Source organism: Ambystoma mexicanum, chromosome 3p (assembly GCF_040938575.1).
Source record: "Ambystoma mexicanum isolate Mex_15411 chromosome 3p, UKY_AmexF1_1, whole genome shotgun sequence".
Taxonomy (NCBI): domain Eukaryota; kingdom Metazoa; phylum Chordata; class Amphibia; order Caudata; family Ambystomatidae; genus Ambystoma; species Ambystoma mexicanum.
In genome coordinates, this window is record NC_090925.1 from 281,061,288 (window position 1) to 281,085,661 (window position 24,374).

The 24,374-nt window shown below is 45.0% G+C and overlaps 1 protein-coding gene across 1 annotated transcript in view; it reads left to right on the forward strand.

Moving 5' to 3' along the window:
- The window catches only part of COL20A1 (collagen type XX alpha 1 chain), a 686,383-nt gene that overhangs the window by 616,550 nt on the left and 45,459 nt on the right, over positions 1-24,374 (forward strand). The window contains exons 35-37 of the mRNA XM_069650801.1: positions 17,500-17,553; positions 19,499-19,570; positions 20,701-20,736. Coding sequence (XP_069506902.1) covers positions 17,500-17,553; positions 19,499-19,570; positions 20,701-20,736 — 162 coding nt within the window. The remainder of the gene's footprint in view (positions 1-17,499; positions 17,554-19,498; positions 19,571-20,700; positions 20,737-24,374) is intronic.

The following is a 24,374-nucleotide window of genomic DNA, read 5'->3' on the forward strand; positions in this document are numbered from 1 at the left end:
CGCTAAGGGAACTCGTAGTAGGACGGTAAGGGATTACCGGCATCACTCTCCTTACCGGTGCCAGAATGGAGCCCAGTGGTGGACTAACTGGGGGCCAAAAGAGACCCTGGAAAAGGTCCCAAAACAGGCCAGACCACCTTTGCACACAGACCCGCTGGCATTCTCACAGAGGAGGCAGACAACGGAATCAGGCTGATGGCGGATTTTCACCAAAGCCTATTTTCACCTGCACAAAAAAGGTGGCTGTAAAGATGTTAAAATAACATAAAAACCTTTTTCTTTTTTTTACCCTACAGAAGGCATGCACATGTGTTTCCCTTTTAATCCAGTAAACAGAGTATTTTTTGGAGCCTAGTAAATACTTAGAGGTGCCCTTCAGGCTTTGCTCTGCCCCAGTGGTATTTGACCATTTCGTGAAGAACACGTTTTCAGACATAATAGATGTACTTTAGTGAATGGCTGGGTGACATTCATTCAGGCACTGGCTCTTCATCTCTCAAGCTCTTCATCTTTTACACGTTGGCACTGTCCTCCATCAGTTACATTTCCAGAGATGATATGCTAAGGTGAATCCCGTAAGCGATATTCAATCAACACTAAAGCCAAGTCAATGCCTAGTCTGGGATGCTGAGGAAAACCCTTATTGATGTATTTTTATATCCAGTTCAGTACTCTGGATGACAACCATTGTATAACACCCCCCTCTTAGAATCCCCCTGACCCCACTGAGCCAAGAAGTGGGTTTGTTTTGCAAATTAAAAGGTTTATTTGAAAATTTAAACAATATATATATATATCACACTTCTATAAATAAATTGATAATGGATATTACACTTGTGAATATGAGCAGTAGTCAGCAAGAGGTAACTTATGAATAGGAACAGAAGAATAAGGTGGGAAAGAATGCTTTATATGGTTCAAGGAAACGCAAGGTGGAATAAAATGCAGTACAGAAATAACTTGATATGGCTTCAACAAAAGACAATGTAATCACTTTTCCTTGACAATTCACTCCCCCCCTATGCAATGTAAGAAATGGAAGGAGAGCACACAGTCTTCAAGAATCCCAACAAATCACACTTTATAATGCAATACACAGTTCCAGTTCTCCCAGCAAGCTTAGGGAAAACAGGGATGAGTTTTAAACACAGGCGAATTACTTTAATGTAGTTTGCAAGGAAGTGAAAAGGTGCTAAAATTGCTTTTTTCAGGGTAGGTGATGGCTACTTTATATTAGTTCAGGCTCACTTTAACAATACTCTATGAATGATTAGCAGATTGCAAACGAATTTTAGCAAAGAGAAGCAAAAAGCTGCTGATTTCTACAGATGAAGAAATCGGGCCAAATCGCAAATCGTGGTAAATTTCACGAGTGCGTGTCTCGCGATTACGGTTCTAGGTTTGTTGGAAAGCCTAGATTCTAAGCTTTCAGATGAAAGTTAAATCTCGTTCCTAGCACAAATGGTTCCTGTTCTGGTGGATACTCACTGCTAATTTTGAAATGAATGGGCCTCGTCACGGATCTGGTCAACTGGACTGGACTTCGGTTCTCTCTGCTCGGCAGGTCAATCAGGCACCGGTTCTGCTCACAGCGATCCGGATCCCTGGTTCTGCTCACATCGGTCTGGGTCTGGTCTGGATACAGCGGCCTGTGGTTCTCCGGTTCTCTGGTCTTGTCTCTGGCAATTGTTCTTGGCAAAGAATTCAAACAGCTCGCCCGGCTGTGGAATAGTTTGCAAATGATTTTAAGGATGCTGAGGCCTGCTGAGAAGAGTTCTCAGTTTGTGGGTTTAGGCCCTTGCTTTAAGTTCTGAAGTAAAGTTCTGGTCTTTGGAGATTGATGGATGTGAAGTCTGGAGTCTCCCGGCAGAGCGTCCCGCAGAAAATGGAATTGCCTGTCTCTACCTGTCCCAGCAGTCTCTTTTTATGTGTTTTGGAAGTGGGTGTGTGCATGGCATAACTGAGCCTGCACCTCTCTACTTGTCATTGACCCAATTCTCCCCTCTCCCATGATTGGGGGAATTGGGTTGTGAGTCAGAGTGATGAGGTCTGTTTATGGGTCAGAGGATCCTCCCCTGGTCAATTTGCCCACAAATCTATTTCTGATCCAAATACATATTTATCTATGTACCATTTCTCTCATATTATAGGTCTAGTTAACATATTTTCTGTAGCACCAAACCATCCGATCCCTGTCTTTGTACGATGTTGTGTCCACTGATGACAGAATTCTCCCCTTTTCATCCAGATAACGACCTCTAAACCTTTGCAGATTTTACACAAATGTGCACCAGGGATATGGGTTTCAGATGATAAAGTGTCAGATTTTTAACATGCAGACATTTGGAGTAACAACCTTTTTTCTGCTACTATCCCCAGCAACATACCACAGGGTCCTAACACCTCTTAAAATGTGCACCGAAAAATCACAAGAATAATGGTATTATTTATATAAGTTTGACCAGTCCGCACTATGAGTTATCTATCTTTTTAAAATTATGCTCTGGTCAAAAAGGGGTGTGGCTTCCCACATCACAGGGTGGAATAACTGGTTTATCCACTTCCCCCAAGCTCAGCTGCTAGCAGGGGCACTGCCCCTCCCAGTTTCCCCCAAGAGGAAGCCACTTTACGGCCCCCCCAATATAACATTTGCCTGAGCCAAAGAAGGCCCATTGTTCAGTTTCCTGCAGTCCCCAGCTGCCACTCCCCTTTCAATCAACAGGGCCATGTGACCTCCTTTTTGTGGGGCAGCAGAATGCAGCCAGGCCTGGGAACACATCTGTTGATCCAGTTTCAACTCCTGTCGGGGGTAGTTGTCAGGCAGAATCCAGTTTCATTAAGCCAGGTTTCAGCTAAATGTCACTTTTTGTTCCCAGTTTTCTACATTCAAATCAAACTGACAATTTTTACACATGCAGCTAGAGTGCTGATTCTAAGTTCACAACTATGACATTTCAACAGTTACAAACTATGTGACACTCAAAAGTAAGTCCCTCATTTAATTTAAACATTTCGATTTTAGTGGTTTTCAGTTCAGTTTAACTTAAGCTGCTGACCTCCACAGCTCAGCCAGTTTTGTTATGAACATGGTTTTGGGCTCTTTTTCTTTCCAGATTTTGTATGTACACAAAACTTCATTCTGCCAAATGTCTGCTGGTGTTCAGTGAGATTTTTGAATATCCTGCAATGTTTGAAAACAGGCATTTTGAGCTTGCATTCAGAGAAACCAAGGTGATTTCAAAGGGCTTTTTAAGCTAACAGGTACTGCTGTTTTTCCTTTGGCACACATTCCACTCATGGCATCCCTGGCCCATCACGCTCGCACTGGTGGGTGGAAGGTTAGGCGACCATTTTGGTGTGCGCACAAACTGCGCGGTTCTCCTATTCTGGCGTGAATGTGGGTGGCGATAGCTCATCCCCACATCCACCCAGTCTATTGATTTAGTTTGTTCTGGGATAGAATAATGGGCGGCGACAGCTCATCCCCACATCTACCCAGTCTATTGATTCAACATGGGTCAAAACCCTTGACAATCCAACTTTGTAAACATTGGGAACGTCTTGGCTTATGTTCTCATGCCCCAGGGGTCCTTCTGGGCACAGAAAAAGAACACCACAGTTATGCTATAGCCCCTACGCACATTGTAAAACAAATCCAAAACCGTATAGCCTTTTCCAATGTCTTCAGACACTTCATACGTGCCCTATTGTCTTTCACAGCTCCTCTCACACCCTTCACACAGAAAGTGGTCCCTTATGTCTGCTCTGCCAAACAATAATGATCATTTAACAAATTAAAAGCTGCATTTCCCGTTGCTCGAGTAATACCTGATCCTGTTCCTGCATGGCTTTTTGTGTTAGAAGTTAATGCAAACCTTGTGATCTTAGGAGCAGTGATAGCACTGCACACTGCAGTGCAAAGATATTTCCACACTGCAGCCAGTGGCCTATTTTTCTAAACATTTGATATCAGCAGAACTGATAACAGTATGCTGCAGGGGGAAAAGAGCCGTTTGCAATTAAATCATCACAACTCGTTTTTTTGTTTTTTTAAACCAAAAAAAAATTTTTTTTGGCGAGGGGTGGCAAGGGAGACAGCAGGGGTTGCAGCTCAGACAGCAGGTCTCGCAGCTGTGACCCCCAAATGAAGTCGCCTTCTCTGCTCTCAGCCACACCCAGTTTCCAAACGCTAAACAGGACGTGTGTCATCCAGTAGCTTTAAAACCATGTGACGATTTGACACGCTTCAAGGCAATAGGCACCTTAATCACGTGACTTCCACTGGAGCCAAAAATAGAAAAGCAAACTTTGTGGGCTCGAGTCAGCTTGACATGGTTCTGGCCTATTCATGCCTATTGGCTCGAAGCGCGTGTCGAATGGAGCTGAGTTAGCATTATGGGATGAAGCACTTTATTAACTCAAGCTGATTGGACACTCTTTCCTTTAATAGGTGCCTATTGGCTCGAAGAGTGCTGAATCTGCTCAGCTAGAATACTCACTGTTTGGATTATCCTGTTCGTTTTTTTCATTTGAGAGCCGATTCCAGCAATGTAGAAATCAGGTATTGTGTGACTCAGCTTGAATCGGCTCATGGACTGGGAACCAAAAGAGGCCCTGCAAATAATGTTCAAAGTTGCCCCATATTACACATTTTCAACCAGGCCAACCCTTTTCCTATGGGGAAATATGGAAATACCACACAAAAGAGGCCCATGGTGCAGAGGCCTACCGGGAAATCTCCAGAGTTCCCTAAAGGCCACATCCAGCCCTGATCGTGTCTCTACTGAGGCACACTGATTCAAACAATTTTTTTGAACAGTCGAGCACTTTAAGGTTCACCCATCCCTACATTTAACTTTTAGGCTACTATTTTGTGAATCCTTTTTCTGGACTTCATTTTGGATTTTCTAAAAAAAAAAAGGCTTAACTGCAGCACTTTCTACTCTGCTTCTGTCTTTCTGGCTTGCCAGATGTGAGTCCGACAGAAGTCAACCATTGACTGAGAGCTGCTCTCATTTGCTACCGAGTGTTGTCAGAATTTCAGAGGTGACTTTGCGTACACTTGAGTCTTCACAAGACCTGTCAGCTCACGCAAACAAACCTGACATCTAACTGCCACATTACTACCCGATTCTGCCACATAATTACCAGCTTTGTCTGAGCCGAGCTTGAGCTATAATAGACTGCTGTCTTTTACAGCTGAGCCTGCTAAGTGACTAATTCTGACCCACCGGTACTAGCATTTCAGAAGTGACATGGCACACACTCGAGTCTCTCCTAGCCCTGTCAGCTTTCGGAAGTGAGACTGACATGTAATGGACTCCTCCACAACATTACCAGCTTTCTCTGGGTTCATCCTGAGGTATTATAGACTCTCAACCAGTCTTACCTGACTTTCAGTGGAAAGCCTGACACGTGACTGACACTGAGCCCGCCTTACAAGCCTCTCAGAGGTGTGCCTTGAAAGTGACCCACTGGCCTTATCTCTGACAAGTTACTCCCTCCGACGCAGCACTGCAGGTGTCTCAGTCCATCTCTCTGACCTTTCACAGACACCGGCCTGTGGACAAAACAGGGAATTTTCTTAAAGACCCGTCTTCTTCTCCACAGTGCCAGGGAGCAGAGCAGGAATTCTGTGGAACTACCCAGAATATGCAGATGGAGGGGAGCTTCAATTGAGGACCATGTTTTGGACTGGGCGGGTGGTGGAAAGAGTGCGAGCGGTGGTGTTACACTGATTTGTATAATCTGCAAGCGTTGTTTGCTCTGTCCAGGACTCTGTGTGGCTGATTCACAAAGAATCAAGAGTAAGCAAGAGTAACTCTGAGTTACTCCTAGGGATAGATGAGATGGACACTCTTTCCAGTCTTCAATAAGTTTGCACATGCCATGGATGACACTATGCCACCCATGTATGTGTTGGTGAGCATCCAGCATTTTTTCGTCCTCTTCCCTACTTGCATATCTTTTTCAGTGTCACGGTTATATCGTTCACACAGCAGTGCCTAGGGGTAACATGGCACTTTGTGAAGGAACCGCAAACCAGAGGCGCGCCCCAAACAGATAAGGAATTCCAGAGGCAAATGCTTAAGATATTCTGTTTTTCCAAGAGCTTTCTTCTTTCTGCACCTGATGAAGTGATTTCAAGATTATGAAACTTTATGAACACATGACTTTGTTAGCCTTACTAAGGTATCAACCCGTTGTCTTTTGTGGATCAATGCATTTTATATTAGCCCTGCTTGAGTAACAGTGTGGAAGCAAATTGAAATATATATTACAGAGTCTGTAATAGTGCCTGTGTACTTATGGTTAAGTGGCTTTCCCTGAGGCAGGGCACTTTTTGGACAGCCTATAACGTTGGCACTGAATTTCTCCAAAACAAAATCTATTAAACATTAAATGATTTTAGAAACATTGGTGTGGTTTTGTCAAGAGGGTAACGTTGTAGGAGGTGTTACAACATTTTAGAAATCTGGATAGACTTGAATGAGAGCAAAATTGCTTGCAGCTACCGCCCATACTGCTGGATGGATTTGCACCAGATTTACATTATGAGTTGTGGCCTCATCCTGAAAACGTGCTTTTGCAAATTTGATGTTAATCCTCCAGCTGATTTCTTTTTAAAAAGTGCAAAATGTAGGCACAAATATTAGTGATACCTCGGTCCGGTTCGTGGATATACTTCCTGATTTGGTGTCAGTGGACGCCTCTGGTCCAATCAGGGAGGTTGCCCAACATTAACATTTGCAGACATTGAGTAAAGGTGATGACTGGCCAATTGATACATTTTAGGTTCATCAAACATTTTGAAAATGAAGCCATGTTGGATTGGGGAAATGCATTCCAGGAACGGTGTGGTCAGAAAATAATAAAAAACAGAACAATAAACTTGTTTTACAATTGAAACAACCTCTGGGGAGGTAATATGTTGGGGGATTATGTCTAGAAAAGGGTAAACAATGTATGCTGTTTATTTTTGGGATGTTCTTGAACATGCCAGATGTTCAAGGACATCTGTGCATATGCATGCATATATACATTTATGGTTCAATTTAATTCCCCATAGAAAGACACTATTTGAGTGTCTTAGAACTTTTGTGCCAATTAACGAATCTGCTCAAAACATTCCCAAAAATATAGAAACTTATTGAAAAATTTGGTGCAGTTTCGTCAAGAGGGAGCAACGTTGTATGCAAGGTTCCTAAGTTTTCAAAATTCACATTGACTTAAAAAGGATAGACATGTATGTCATATCTACAGCCCGAATTGTGAAATGGATTTTCACCAAACCTGTGCGATGTGCTTCAGCCAGATCACGTGAGCGTGCTTTTGTAAATTTGATGTTAATCTGTGCAGTGTTTTGTTTTCAAAAGTGCAAAATGTATGCACAAATAAATAGTGATACAAATAGTGATGTTACTTTGGTGACTGAGTCATGGCCTGTGTTGATGCCCCAGACAATCTAGCCACTGACCACAGCCACAACGGACCAGCTGTGGGGTAAAAGAGGGCACTGGTGCTGACCTCCGGCAAGGCCAAATGTCTACTCTAAGACGTTTAGCTGCACCTGCAACATGGCTGAAGCTCATGCTCCATGTATTGTGGCCACTGGCCATGGCTGCAAGCCATGGACAGTGACCCATAGACCCACAGTTGAAGCATTGGAGCTACTGGTCTCCACTGTGGGTTGTTTCACACAGCCGGCAAAATGGTGTAAAGCCCATGCCACAGGGTTTGTGGCCATGATATGATATGGTGTGGCATTTATAACGTGCCGGAACACAAATGATTCTAAGCGCAACAAGACAAGGAGGGGGAAACAAAGGGAGGACAAAATAGCAATCTTACTAGGCCTTGTGTCTTTCAGATCGTGCAATTGCAGTGAATAGGGAAGGAGAGAAGTGCCAGGGGGGAGGGGAAAGGGGAAGTACAGTTAACTCACAAGCACAGCCAGTGGGTGGCTCATAAGTGCTGAGAGAAGGGACTGTAGGGTTGCAGATACAGACCCTTAAATGCTGGGGAGCCCGGAGGAAGTGCAGGGGCGATTGGACATGCAGGATCTTGGGCCAGAGTTCAGAGGGTGACCAGTGCATGGAGCACTGAGGTGCATCAGCCGTGGAGAGGAAGAGAGAAAGCGGAAGCAAAAAGGAAGGTCTTGCATTGCTTCCAGAACCAGAGGTGGTTCTGCTCAAGTTTGAGAGAGGCAGGTAGGCTGTTCCAGAGGGAGGCCCCAGCCGAGGAGATAGATCTGCCCCCAAATCTCTGCTTGGACATGCATCTGACCCTCAGAGAGTTGGAGGTTGGACGGTCCCAGGCCCAAGAAAGCCTTGTGGATGATGCAGATGGTCTTCAACTTGATCCTTGCAGCCACGGGGAGGCAGTGAAGAGATTTCAGAGCTGTAGAGATACGATCCCTGGGCTTGAGGCCAAGGACAAGTCTCTCTGTCCTGTTCTGGATGAGTTGTAAAGATTTAGAAGGAGGCAGCTGCAACAGTCCAGTCTAGAGAGGGCCAGAGCTCTGGAGACAGTGAGCTTCTGGGAGACAGTGAGAAAAGGAAGAATACCTCTCAGAAGGTGCAGCTGATAGTTTGACTTCTTAGAGACATCAGAGATGTGAGGAGATAAGGAGAGGGTGGAGTTGAAGATGACACCAACATTCTTAGCCTTACAGGAAGGAGCGGAAGAGGGCCCAGAATGGGCAGCCAGAGAGGGAGAGTCTCCCAATGAGGAGGTTCTCATTCTTACTGTCATTAAGGCAGAGATTGTTGGCAGCACACTGTAAGTGATTTCAATCCAGCACTCCAACTAAGTCAATGCCTAGTATGGGATGCCCAATTGAAACCCTTATTTCTATATTTTTATGTCAAAAGTTTGTTTGATTCTGGATGATGTACCCTTATTTTACACCCCTCTCTTTGAATTCCCCCCGTCTCACTGAACCAAGAAATAGGTTTGTTTTGCAAATTAAAAGATTTATTTGAAGAATTGAACAATATATAGATTACACTTTTATGAATATGAATAATATCTGAATATAATACTTATGAATATGAACAATGATCGGCAATGGGTAATATGACAATATCAACAATCTCTTTAATCAATTAGGAGTAGGAATAGGAAGAATAATGTAGCAGAGAATACTTTGTGTGGTTCAAGGAAATGCAGTGATATGAAAGAATGCAACACAGAAATAAACTTGATATGAATTTAACCAAAGACAATGTAATCACTCTTTCCCCCTGTTGTTACTCACTCCCCCCAACATGCAATATGAAGATATGGAATGAGGGCACACAGGTATCAGGAATAAAAATCAATAATGCAGTTCAATCCCAATTCCCCTCAGCAAGCTTAGAGAGAACAGGAATGATTTTAAACAGGTCAATTGCTTTTGAATGTGGTTTGAATGGAATGGGAAAAATGCTAAAATGACTTTGATTCACTAAATGGGATTCAGAACTAGTGACAGTTACTTTGGATGGGTTCAGGTAGACACTAACAATGATTGTAGATTGATTAGCAGATGGAAAACGTAATTCAGAAGTTGAAAGCAAGAAATAGCTATTTTTGCTTGTGGTGAAATTGAGCCAAATGCAAATTCGCGGCAACTTTTCTGCATGCACGAAACGCGATTACGTAAAAACTATAAGGAATTGGAATGTCGTTTTGGGTTTGTTTGAAAGCTGAGGATGTTAGCTTCAAAATGACGGGGTTCTTAGCTAGAACAGCAAAACAGCTCAGCCAGGCTGTTGGATTTTGTGGTGCCCCTTGGAAGTTTAGGGGTTAGAATCAGGTTGCTTAAGATTCTGAAGGCCAGCTGAGAAGAGTTCAGCTTTTGGGTTGGGCCTTTCTGCTTCAAAGTTCTAGAGTCTGGATTCTGGATCTATGTCTGGAGCCTCGATCTTCCTGCAGGGTGCTTCGCCAAGGAATCAGTTGATGAGTGGAAAGTGTCTGTCTTGTCTGTCTTCATAGGTCAGAGAATTTCCCCTCTCCTGATTTGAGACAGGAGCAGTGTGTCATATGTGTCAGAGTGACACTGTGTTTATGGTCCAAAGGAAATCCCTCCCCTTTGCTTTTACTTAGAAAATCTATTTTCCCCAAAAAACATATTTCCAAGATGCACAACTTGTTAATAATACATAATTACATGACAGATTGCTTAAGGTACATTGCTGTCCAACTCTCATCTTCCTGCAAGCTTTAGTTCATAAATGACAACTTTTTCGCACTTTTGGTGGGTTTCTCAATGTCAGTTCTGCACCATTTTTTATACATGCATACACATCCCATCTGGGCATATTCCTGTAATTTTTTATGTTCCTAACATAAACACAATGGCTGGAATATGAATCATTTCCGGGGTTCAGTCTCAGAACATCACACAGATTCCAGATTAGTCTTAAACTGTGAGCACATTTTTCATTTGAACAATCTCTAAGTTTCATATTTTTGTCAGTTCAGTACAATTTGCTAAACATACATTTACTTCCACTTCAATCCACATTTTCAGTCTGGCCCGCCTCCAAAGCAGGGCTGAGTCAGAGGGTCAGATGGCTTGCCTTCCTGCCAGAGCAAGTGTTGTCAGTCACACCCGAATTAGCATTTTCTATTCAGTTCAAGGAACCCATTGTTTCTTGCTCAGGGCAGCAGAGGAAATCTCCTCCCCTCTGATTAACATGCCAATGCGAAATCCTCTCCTTTTGGTGGGAATGAACAAGGTGCGAGGTTCTCAGGGAAAGAAAGCCTTTTGGAAGTTTTAGCTAAATCAGGTTACCTTATGGTCAATTGTAACATAGTTCCTTGTGAAAACATTACATTTAGGAATTTAAAATAAGCAAACATATCTTCAATTCCAGTCTTTTTCCACATGAAATCAATGCCTGGCACTCTGGATGGCATTTTAGTGGAAATCCCTTCTTTGGCATGTTTAGGTTTGAAAACACAAGTTTCTCCTGTCCAATTTTGAGATCACCAGCGCCTGTCGGAGGCGAGTAACGGTACTGCACCCATTTTTGACAAATTTCTTTCCATCAAGTATCTTTAAAAGTAGATTTTGTTCTGATAACATATGATTCTTGCTGACATTGTATTTATGTGGATTCTTGCAGTAGAATATTGTGGAACACCCAACAAGGAGGTTGGATCTTTTAGGTGGTTTGTGAGCCATAATTGTTGCAAATTTGACAACCAAGAAAATGGATTTCCAAACAACTCTGTTTCTTTTGGCAATCAGCATTGCTTTTTCAAGTGGTTTCAGGCTACTTGTAGGTAGCCCAATGGTGGGTTTTGGCAGTGGTCTCCTGTGCTCACTAGGGTAGGCAAAAGTGGATGGCAGCCTATTTTTCAGATTTTTACTGTGCAATTTTGGGTGATTTTTAGCGAGCAGCATGCTTTCCAGTGGCCATTTCTGAGGTTTCTGCTGCCAGCAATGCACAGTAATGTTGCAGGGACTGGACCAGTGGGTTGAAACATCTCACAACACCATTCCTGAATTGGGGCCAGACAGTCTGTTATAAGAGAAGAAGCAAAGATGGCTAAGGGGAGCCTGAAAGAGATCTGAGTGTCATCTGCATAACATTGAAAATTGGAGCAGAAAGCAGCAATGCAGTGGGCAAGAGGTGCCAGGAAGTGATTGAAGAGCCAGGGAGAGAGGTTAGACCCCTGAGGAACACCATAAGTCAAGAGAGAGATAGAAAAGAGGAAAAACCCCAGTTGGACCTGAGATGGTCGGTCTGTGAGAAAGGAGGTCAACCAGACCTGTGCCTGATCAGTAATACAAAGGTTGTCGTGGAGGCAATTGAACAGGATTTCATGGATGACCGTGTCAAAGCAGAGGATAGATTGAGGAGAATGAGGATAGAACATAGATTAGAGTCAAGATTGGAGAGCACGTCTTCACGGGTGTTCAGGAGAGCAGTTTCCGTGCTTCTGGCAGCTCTGAAGCCAGACTGGTGGTCATGGTGGCAACCAACAGATTCAGTATGTAGATTAATCTGGGAGATGGCCAACTTTTCCAAAAGTCTGCCTGGGAAAGGAGTGATGGAGATTGGGCGATAGTTAGCCGGAGAGGGAGGATCGGCCGAGGGCTACTTTAGAAGGGGGTGCACAAGGGAGTGCTTAAGGGGGAGGGGAAGTTCTAGTGGCAAAGGTGTGATTGCTGAAATCGAGCAAGGGTGTCAATGTGGTCCTTGATGGCTCTAAATTAACAGGAGAGAACCTACTTGAGCCTTTCATAGAATGGACTTGTCCAGAAACATCACCAGGGGAAAGGAGGAGGTGAGACTGCCTCCGACGGGCCAGGAGTGGTAGAGGAGGAGGAAGAGGAGGTAGAGGAAGAGAGGGTGGCCAGGATGTCATGAGTTGCAGTGGTGAAATGAGAGGCCAGTGCCATGCATAGGGCCTGGGAGAGAACAGGAGAGGTGGAGACTGCAGCAGGATTGCCTAGATTTTGAAAAGTTCAGCTGATTTGTTATATGCCACTGACATAGATGCAGGCTTGGATGTAGGCTATCTTCTTAGAGAGGACAGAGAGTCTGTACTGCCTTTGAAGCAGTCAGCAGGCCAGTTTGTCAAGGCTTGCGCCCAATGCCCACCACTTCCTCTCCACTGCCCTACACTTGCGTTTAAGGGCTGCAAGGTCAGAATCGTATCAAGAGTTGCACTTGGATTGGGGCTTCAAGCAGATCTTTATGACAGGAGGAAGGACGTCCAAGCACTCTGATTCTGACCTGAAGCATCACTGAAGATTGTTGGTGGAGACCCAAGATTGGTTCATTAAGGTGGGTTTAGCCTACACCAATCACTGGTGCCCATTTGGCTTTAAACGAGGGCTGAGCCCCTCACTGATCAGATCATCTGAAAACTTTCAAAGGATTAAGAAGAAGGAATCAGTTGGACCTGAGCTGAAGATACAGTCTACCTTATATCTTACGCCAGTGAAGGAAGGCCAGGAGTTCCAAGAGGGAAGCAAGATCCGTCCCCTAAACATCTCCCATGGAACAGAGGGAGATGCTAGGCTCAGAGGACCCATCCAGCAGCTCCAGAACCGGTACCCAGCCAGCACACAGCGTGCCCTGCTACATTCTGACAGCAAGCTTCCTAGGTTGGAAGTGCTAGAGAGTCTCTGGACAAAGGACTAGGCTGTTGCCTGCTAACACCCTCCTGAGCTTTGGGCCATCCGCCTTGAAAGGACACAAGCCCTGTGAAGAAGCTAGGAGTGCCACACAAGCATCATCCATGGTCCATCTTTTTGAGGACATTTTTGAGAAATCGAATCCTTGAACCGCATCCGGCTCCGCAGCTGAATGTTGTCATGCCGCAGTCTCCAGAGCCGTCCGAGGCTCCTCGACCAGCATTACAGATACGCCAACCAGCACTGAAATAACAATTTGTGGTCCGAGCCACCACGCCGGACAGCCTGCAGATGTCCGTCCAGCTTCACTTACCAAACTGCCTGCCGCCTGGTACCCACAGCTGTTTACTGCCAATAACCCTGTCATATGGGCTGCAAAGCACCTTGGAACCACCTCGAACCTGTGGAGCACCGAGAACTTCTTCAGCATCAGGTACATTGTGGTTATGCCCCATGGTCCTTCTCTGAAGGCCCCTTGAGACAGTTAAGACCCTTTGCCCCTTTGGTGTTGAAACCAAATAATCTTGAACTATAAGGCTAATTACTTTACCAACTACCCTCCTGTCACTATCCAGATTGCATCCCTTTCCTTCGTGAAACTGTCTGTTCTCTGTGTTCCTTTACAGTGTGGGTTGTAATTGTAGTGTGCTAGAACTGTCTTTTCTATTAATAATAAAGTAGATATGTTTATACTACCTTGACTGGACAGTCCTTTTTATCATTGGGTAATAGTTGTATTTTCGCTGTGTTGCAACTAACCAACCATCCACAGCCTTGCGGACATAAGCCTGCCGGTCCGTCCATGTTAGAAAAATTGGACAAGGAGGTCATATAATTTACTTGTATTCCAATCTGTTCAGATCCCTTCTGGTGTACTAGAGGTGTGGGGTTGATTGATGGTTTAAAAAACGATATTGATCCCTGGTGCCCCGGAAGTTGATTTGTCACAGAGAGAGAATCACAGAGGTTGTGAAAGAGTCCTGAAGAAGCGCTGGTAGCATCCAGGTTTATGTTCAAGTTTCTGAGGAGGAGAAGTTGTGAGGTAGAGTCAAGGAGCGAGGAGGAGAGGTCAGTTCACCCAGAGAGGAAGAGGGTGACCTGGCCAGGTGGCCTGTAGATAATGGCTACAGTGAGAGAGAGTCCAGGAATGAAAGAGAGCCTGCAGACCAGACATTTAAGGAGGAGTAGTCCTGCAATGGAATGACAGAAGCAGGGATCCACTCCGGGAAAATCAAGGCTACACCCCCACCAGGACGGTTGGTTCTGGATTCAGAGAGGATCTTGTAGCCATTGGCAAGGGGAGTGTAAAAACCCTTGACAGAGCTGTCCGTGAACCAAGTCTCTGTGAGACATAGTACATCCAAAACAAGCTCTTCCAGGAGACAGCAGATGTCAGAGGAGTGTTTGACAGTTAGACGAGAGTTGAGAATAGCAATGTGGAGCTATGGGAGGATGAGCAGAGGAGGAAGGAAGAGAAGGCAGGGTAGTCAGAGAGGGAGAAGAGAGTGCCAGAAGGATGGTGAAGGAGGGAGGCAACAGGGTGGATATAGAAGTAGCAGGGGGTGCCAAAGAGGTGACAGAGGAAGGAGGCAGCAGAAGAGCCAGAGGGGTAAGAAGGTATGGCAGGAAAGGAAAGGAAGTTGATAGGGCGTGGGAAGCATCTATCAAAGAGGAGGAGATTGGCCTGCGGTCATTGGACTAAGACAGTGCCATTTAAATAGAAATTAATGGTCTTAGAGGAGTGGAAGGGGGCTAGGAGGGCCTGATCTCTCTCCTTTTTCCCCTTTTTCAAAGAGGAAAAAGGAGAGAGATCAGAGACCATATTGGGGGTCAATAGGCCTGGAGAGGGAACAACAAAGAGTATGTCAGTAAGGGTCTATCTGGATTAATCACTGGTGTAGATATCAGCGATAGGGAGGCCTGGGTTGAAGACCAGGATGTCCCTTTTGAGCTTCTTCCTGCCAGACTTAGTGAGAGGAATAGGATAGTCGATAGAAAGCAGTTAGAGAAGATAGGTGAGACAGAGAGCACCATAATGGGTGCAGGGAGGAAAGAGGGGGTAGGGAGATGGGAGCCCCGGCAGGGGATGGTGGATGAGAGGTCACACAGGCTGGGGAGGCAGACAGGAGGGAGGCACAGGGGAAATATGAAAGAGATGGGGGCACAAAAAAGAACAAGAACAATGAACCTACAAATCAGATGCAGTACAGAACTATCAGCAAAGAACAGAGAAAAACAGGAAACCTAGAAGTAGAGAATGCAGAGGTAGTACGAACCAAGGCAAAGCACAAAGCACAACATGGAACCTGGAAGTAAAGTATGCAGATGCAATATACAGGACCAAAAGAAAAACACAAAGGTCAGCAGGGAACCTAGACGTGAAGAATGCAGGCAAATGCGATGCCACAAACCATGGATAACAACACAATATCAAGAACCGTAGAGAGCAAACACAAAGTCAATACTGTCAACAAGGCACATAACACAACAGGAACATAGAAGAAGAATGCAGACAATGCTAAGTAATTCCAGAAAAACAGTGGCACACGAGACAGTGTCATCATAGTACACAATAGACCGAAGAGCGAAGGGCTGAGATGCGAGAGGAAGGAAGGAAAATCCAGGGGGGGCGGAACAGGATGTAGGAACCTACAATGCAAGGGAGCGCACGTGGCTAGGGAAGCAAGGGAGCACACGTGGCCAAGTTGCGTGGGACTGCACTCACGTGAACAGAATGAGGGGACCTGCAATTCAAGGGAGCGCACGTGGCTAGGGAAACAAGGGAGCACGTGGGGGTTGGAGGATCGGTTGCAGGGGGAGCAACGCGTATGCAACAGAGGGAAGGGGTGTAAGGTCAGGGGGGCTGCATGGAGTGAATCGAAGCTATCACTCCCCAAACATTCTTACGTTGCGGCAGCAGACAGGAGGGTGAGGTTGTCTACGCTCACAGTCTGCGCCGCCATGGGCTATGTCCGCAAGAATTTCACAGCGGCTAACTGTCCCATTATGTTGATTTTATGTCGGCACTGAATCAGACCATAGGCTAGGTTAAATGACTGTTGTGGGTGATCAAACCTCATGACACAGGCACTCCAACCATAACTTGCATTCCCAGCATGAGTTGCTGAAAGTGACACAGGACAAGGTGTGCTGCAAAATATTTGTTAATGTAACTTTATAGTTGTTTCATATATTTTAAAGAGGGATTTTTAATAGCCTATCAATAGTCCTTAAATGTAATGAAACATCTTCATTTATACAAGAATTGAAATTCACTGAAAAAAGTGCCAAAGGCACGTTATGTTTAGTTTGGCCGGCCCAATATTTCTACAGTAGAGTGGTTAGCAGGGCTTGCGAAATGTCTGAAAACATTTCCCTAGGGCCTAAGCCCACAATGTTCTATAGTCCCATTATGGTGCTATAGTCGACACTGGACGAGTCACAGGCTTGGTTCAGTAGATATTGAGGGTAGTTTGGGGTGGAGGTCATGGTCAAGCCTCATGCCCTAGGCAGTTCAGCCAAAAGCTGCATCGCAAGCATGTGCTCCTGCAACCGACACGGATCAGAATGCAAAGCAAAAAATATGTTTGTTAAAGTCGCATTATAGTTATATCATATATGCTAAAAAATGGAAATAGTAGTAACTTGCATACAGTACTGAAATATCATGAAATATCTTCAGTTATAAAAACTGGTCACATTCGTCGAAGCAACTTTGTTAGAGGGACGTTGGGGTTAAGTTGCTCTAATAAAAACGGTGAAATTCAGAGATTACACTTTCTTAAAGGGATGTTTTGGCTGAAGGGCAAAATCAATGAAATGTGTTCCCCTAAGGTGAGGTGAAACCTATGAGGCATTGACTGCAAACATTCTATTGCTAATAGCTTTTGACTTATTGGAAATATCTGCCAAATGCTTTCTGGGCCCAGGCCCCCCAAATTTGGAAAATGATGTGCAAATTCATTCAACAGGTTTAAAATGATAACGTATGGAAAAGAAAGGGGATATGCTTTTCAATGTTTGAATGTTTTCATGGAAAGGGTAAATTCTCTATTGCCTGTAGATCAACTCCTGCAAAGTTGCCCTCATACTGGCTACATGAGTGTAATTATAGGGGGGGGGCGAGTGTGTTTGTCCCTCTCAACTTTCGTGTCACACCATTCTGTCCCTCTCATTTGGCTGGGGCCCCTTTATTTTAGATGTCATGTCCCCCACAACATTTTCCACAAAGTTAAACCACTTAGAGTGAGAGTTTATTTTCGCCCCATTCCCACACGTTTGAGGTCTTTGCTTTGCAGCTTTTCTGGTTGATTGTGTGATGGACTCACTTCATACACTCACTGTTGTGTTTCCACCCTCAGGGCGTCCAAGGATTTGATGGGGTAACCGGGGCTCCTGGACCTCCAGGCCCAAGGGTAAGAGCGAGCTGATCTCATGTAATGTAAGATGATGTGATTAATACATGATACAGATAGCATGCACCACATCACATGCAAAGCTCAAACCACGGAGGACACACACATTTGGTATTGCATGTTCACTACACACCACTAACCGCCCACAACATACATCTCGACCAGTTAGCAACCCCCCAATATATCTCTCTCTCACACACACACACATACATAACACACAGCATATAAATGATACTTCTAGACCACACCACACAGGCCCACCATTGCACAAGGAAAGTGAAAGGCAGCTGGGGCACAGAGATAATACAATTATAATTATAATTCGTTATTTATAACACTCTTCATACCCAGAGGTTTCTAAGCGTGGACCGAGGGATCGAACCTGTGTTGCTCTGCGTCATCAATACTGCAGAAATGAGAGATGGGAGAAATAAAGAAGAGAGTGAATTATGAAGGAAAGAAAGAAAGCAGAAGTGGGACAAGTGAGAGGAATGGAGATGGCAGAGGTGGAGAGTAATAGGAAAGGGCTGTGGAAAATATATGTAAGCCCCACGGGTGGGACACGACCAAGGGTGGGGGACCTAAACTGTTCGTTAGACCTCCTATCACCAGGTTTTCCTGGAAGAACATGAATTCCAGCATCTCACCTTTCACGAGGAAACAGCAAGAAGTGATAGATTTATAAAGCGGAAACCATAACATTTATCTAAAGAAATTAAGACATCACATGCAGACGCTACTATGTATGTACTACCTGATAGGATGCGATTTCAAAACTAAAAGGCCACACATGTCCTTTCCACCAGGTGGCGAATGATTGCCCAAAAGTTTAAAAGCCCAATTTCCAGACACTTAATGATCTGGGTATACATTTCAGAGACTTAAAATGTTGATTCTCAAGAGAACCGACTGCCTGCCACCTTCTCATCTACACTGGTGGTGCTTTCATAGGTAATAGACGACACTCGTCCAACTTAGTCTGATTGTTCTTCTAAAGGCCCCAGGTGAGAGGACTTAACCCTGACTCCGCCTAGAACTTCCATGTAAGTGGGAGAACACTTTGCAGCTATTTGGCATTTGCGGGCACTTTGGCTCGGGTATTTTACCACCTTCGATGGAAACTGGCATTTAAGGCAGTCACTGGCAGCTGCATGTTCTTTACCACATTATTGGCAGCTGCTCAATCCCACCGCACCCATCTGCTTCCAGCCACAGACGCGGCTGCAGCTAATCATGCCCAGGGGTGCTCCTTTCTGCAGTGAAGTTGCATCTCTCCACTGTACATCTGGAAAGTGCTTATTCAACAGTAGTTCAGACTGTGAATCCAAATGTTTACCTGCCATGGCATCCCTATAATATCCAGATCTGCATCCACTGTTGGAATCCGGTGCTTGGTAGGAAACTGATCTGCTTAGCTGTCACTTCATTTGACATTGTTGTTTGTTGTGTGGTGTGGCTCAGCTCAGAGAGACATCTAGGCCTTCATTATAACTTTGGCAGTCCAGAAATAATGTCAGTAATTCCGGCACCAGCATTTTTTCCAGACCGGCATAACACAAGTTTGCTGGTGGGGGCCATGGATCTCCTGACATGCCTCACCTGCCGGTAGATCAGGCCCCTATCGGCAAAGAAAATGCCTGAATCATCGGCACCGGCAATAAAGATGCCGGTGATTCAGGCAATCCCATCCAATGGGGCCCCGTAGGACTCCATGGAATGGGAATTTACCGTCATCTCCACCGCCTGTAATATCCCGGTAATATTGGGCGGTACTCCACCAGAATTATCCACAGTGTACCGGCAAACACGTAATGAGGGCCCTAGTTTCATATGGCCTGCTATCAAATGCACTCATACATTGACTAACTGAATATGCCGAAACTCCCTCACTGCACTTTCCGAACCTCCAAGTCCTCTTAATGTGTTACGATTCATGTTTCCGCAGGGTCTGCAAGGGCTTCCGGGAATGAGAGGGAGTGCTGGAGAGAGAGGCCATATTGGCGGTGTTGGACCAACGGCAAGTACCTGACGAATCAATGTTGGGTTGCTACAAAGTGTTAAGTAGAAGCCACACTGAATTATAAAGAGACTTCAGCCAATTTGGGAGGAGCTGGGGGTAGCTCAAATAGCTGAAGACCTAGGAAGAGGAGGGACCAGGCCCTGAGCACAGGACTTGCTGGCCCTGTGCAGAGAAGGTGCTGCCCTGTGAAAGATGGTTCATGTTTTGTTCTATGCAGGTGTTGTGAGCCTGGTTGTGTCTCGAAGCGCAAAGGTACCCCTGAACGGTGCTGCTTCTGAGGAGAGTGGTTGGATCAGAAAGCTCTGTGTGGGGGTTTTTGCTCCAGGCTGTGGACTCTGCTTCAATAGTTTATGTTTGTACCGAACCATTGTAATGGGGTTGACAATAAAGTAGTTGAATCCTTGGGTAGGGAGAGCGTGAAAGAGTATCTTTGGTGGTGGGGAAGGGTTTAGTACCTACTGATCTCCAACATTGCATCTTTCGCAGATTCGCATGATATGATATATGGCATTTATAACGCGCCTATACACAAGTGTTTCAAGCATACTGTTGAACATACCCTGTCATCCGGCGTTCTCTTGCTCCATGTGAAAAAGGATTGCAGAAAGGCAGAGTGTTAAGCCACAGCGGACCCATTCTCACAGCGACTTGGGCACCACTCTGTGTCACTGAGAATGCAATCACGCGTCAGCCCTCACCTGCAGGAGAACATGGGCAGCTACACAGACAGACACTTAAGACTGCAACTTTAGGAGGGTATCAGGCTGCCCATACGAATCATGGGGGGAGTGGTGAACATTATGTCAGAACGCATAGCAATAGAGGGGATTGGGGTGCCTATGAGGCTGTGGAACAGGCGCTAGAGGTAATTTAGTCTTTCTTCTACTCAATGCGCTCAGCACTGCCATTGACCAGTGAACTGGGATGTAGGATATTCTGAAGGTTTTCTGATAGGCACGTTTCTCTCTGCTCTCAAGTCTGTTTTCCGACACAACGGCGACCAGCGAGATTGGCCAGCGATGGGGATGCTTTCTTCCCACAGAGTTACCTGATTGGAGGGAGAAGATCTCTTCGATCGCCGTCCTCCTCTGTGTACTTAACTATGCATGTCTTATTTTATCTTCCAGGGTCTGCCAGGCAAGAGAGGGGAGAAAGGTGACAAGGTGAGTGGATTTGATTTCATTAAGATATTTAGACTGGGTGAAAGGATGCTGCATTATGCTGAATGGATGGCGCACCACCTCCTCCCCTTTGCCACATACACCTCACCAGCCCACCAACAGCCCTCTTTCCCAGTCTCTTTCTTTCCTTTCCACTCTAATGCTACTTTCCTGGGTAATGTTTCCTGCTCAGTTGCTCAAGTGTTCTTTCTATTGTCTTCAAGATGAAGCGAATGGAAATAGATACCCGAAAATGAGTCTATTTGTTCAGCCAGGAATATGCTGACCTAGAAATGCACAGTGTTGAACGATGCTTGATTGGAACGACATGGGGAATGGGCTTGCTTGTAAAATGATCTTCATTACTCTGTTCATGTATGAGCCTCCATCTTAAGAAGCGTCAGTGAGCATCCATTTTAAGAAGATGGGAAAGCAAACTGCAAGCAGCAGCAAGTGCGGAGGAGGAGGATGCTCAACCTGGCCTTTTTTTCGAAGCCAGCCTCTCGTGCCCGAGAATGAACACCGGCCTATCGGTAGCCCCAGGGCAGGGAAACTGAGACACATCCCTCCATGCTGAAATGAGGGCAGACCTGTGTTTTGGGTGGGCATTTCCTAGCAGTGGGGGCCGGTGTCACTGAAATTCTTGCCCCAAGCATTACTTAAAACTCATGTGCTGCCATCTCCTGCCTCTGGATAACTTGCTCATCCAAATGATTAAATATGTTTTGTTAAATTATGTTAGAAATAATTTATACTGCACAAAATCACCACGTTATTGGTCTCAAATTGCTGATAGCTTTATAGAGTGGGCCATGTTCGTCCCCCCCCCCCCGCACACCCTGAGGCATCCATACCTTGGTCTGCGGAGGGAAAAACAAAAAAGTAAGGGGGCAGAGGAAGGCGAAAGTGGCGATAGATTTAAATGAACAGGTTTTGGGAAAGAGAGAAGAGAGAATAAGGGGGGCAGATGGTGTTTTTGATCGTTAGGGTGCTTCTGGATCTGTCTCAGATACTTTTGAGGGGAAGAAAAGTTTTGGAGAGTAATTCTTTGGTGCCTGTAATAGAAAACAGCCCCAGGGCAGGGGCACAGGTTTTACAGCGAAACTGGCACATGACCCACATGAGGGCAATTTATGGTAACCAATAGGTAGTACTAATAGCAGAACTTTTCAATGACTTAGATCGGCGAGACATAGCCTACACCAACTATGCCGTTGATACCCAAGTTCTACTCCCCCTCACAGGCATCTATGAACAAGACGCAGCGGCACTAACCAAGATCTAGACTGCCATCCAAACCTGGATGGCAGTTAATGGCCTATGCCTAAACAGAGACAAAAACAGAGATCCTTATAGCTGACACCAAAGAAACCTTAAACAAACTCCCACCACAATACAAAACCTTCAAAATCAAAAACTCCACCATCACAGTCGCATCAGCTGTTAAAAGCCCTAGGAGTATAGCTGGATTCAACACTATCCATGTCACCATAGAGTCTTCCGCTGCACTCACCACCAAAGTAATTAATGCAGTGAAACCTTTTCCTCTCAACAAAAAACTGCCTGTCAATAGCCAGAGCCACAGTAGGCTCTAAATTGGACTATTGCAATGCCCTCTTCCTGGGCACCTCGACAAAAAACATTTAAACAATGCAAGTCACTCAGAACAACGCCTTAAGAGCAGCCCTCAGTATTCCAAAAAGGGAACACATCTCCCATGCTAGAAAAGATGGCCACTGGTTACCTATAAAAGTATGTATCCTCTTCAAATCCATGGCTATTACTCACAGATGCCTCTCCGCTGACGCCCCACCATATTTATCCGAAAGGATCACCCACATCACATCCTCCAGACCCACCAGATCACACTTATCTAACCAGACCTATGTACCCACTTTAAAAAAAAGTAAAGCATGGGGATCCAGCTTCCAGCACTTAGCCCAAAAAACTGGAACGCCCTTTCTACGACACTCAGGAATGAAAAATCATACCAAGCCTTCCGCAAACTGCTAAAAACCACCCTCTTCAACTAACTTCGATCTGCTGTCTCCATATTGATTGCATGTGACACCTGTGTACAACAACGTTCATATTGTTTTTCCTGACAACAATATGTATCAATTGCACGTGTAACTATTGTATGTAACCCGCTCGAACCACATACCTGCTGTAAAGTATGCATCTTGAAATGACATGTACTGAGTGAGCCTACCTGACCAGTGCCACGATGCCCCTGGGCAGATGTGCGCTAGACAAATCCAAATAAATAAATCAAATTAAAATGTGCCCTGGGATGGACTCGAGATGTGCCCATGTGGACTCTTGAATAGTGGAGGCTTAAAGTGGGAGAATGACCTTTTACTGACCGAAGAGAACCCCAAAAATAATAATTCTGAGAGCTGCCAATCCAGGCTGCCAGGGACCAAAAAGACCAAGGGCCCCGTGTCTGCCACATGCCCAGAGATTATACTCACATGAAGCTGCCATGTCAGCTGATAGAGTGATGTAATGCGTGTGGCTGGCCACACTGGCCCAATCACCAACTATGCATGATCCCATTCGGGTTACACATAGCTTTCAAAATACTTCCACTAATGAGGTTTGATCGCCTCATGAACTGCAGAAAATAATGATCCTCAGTCTGACATACCAGGTGTATCTGCATGTGCTCTCCTGACGCTATACATAGATGATAGATGTTTATTTTTACCCGACTCGGCGGTACTCATTATAAAGAAAGTGGTTGACGTGGCAAAATGATCATGTTTGCCTTCCACCAAGAACCTTTGGTGCCCTACCCCCCCCCCCCCCCCCCGCCCCCTACTGCATCTCCTTGAATGGCAGGCAACTCGTTATATTCAACACTGTATATTTAATCGCACAACAATGACATCAATAACAAATCAATGCATTTGACATAATATACCTCCCAACATAAATGATCCTATGTCAATAACCACCGCAATAAATCCTATCAGTGACTGACAACCGTTTTGTATACACATACAGATGCCTGTCACACACACAAGTGCATCTGTACTAGACACATTTTTGTTGACAAACATAAACACCAATGTCCCAATTGAGACCCTGTTGGAAGGATGTCCTTCCAATCTGCTTACGGCACGTGGCACACCCAGACATGTTTCAGTTCCGACTTATTGAGCGCTTTCTTCAGGGTGACTTTGGAAAGTACTAGGGCGGATACTTAATGCCTGTATTGCCTTGTTTTCTTGTTGATGAATGAATAATGTTTCCAATTAGAAACTTTCGAAGGTCATTTATTGAGTACTTGCTGCCTCTACTTCATTGCTTTTTTTTTCATTCTGATTGATTCTTGAAATTATTTCAGGGCCTCAATTCAAACAATGGGGTGCATTTACATTTGTTTGTTGGTTGTTTTCAAGTGCTTATGGCACCACAAGAACTTCTCAAGGCAATAAGATAAAACTAGAGACAAGAACAATAAAGCAGAACATTGGGAAGCTGGAATATGGGGCGGATGGGTTTACATGAGGCTCTTCTGGCGGCAGCACTCTGTAGACTGCATCCACGAGGCTGTTGGGGTGCTGCCTGAGGTCCTTCGGATGATGTGAGCATCTGTTTGGAACACCATGAGGGTCTGTGATGTTATGTTACAT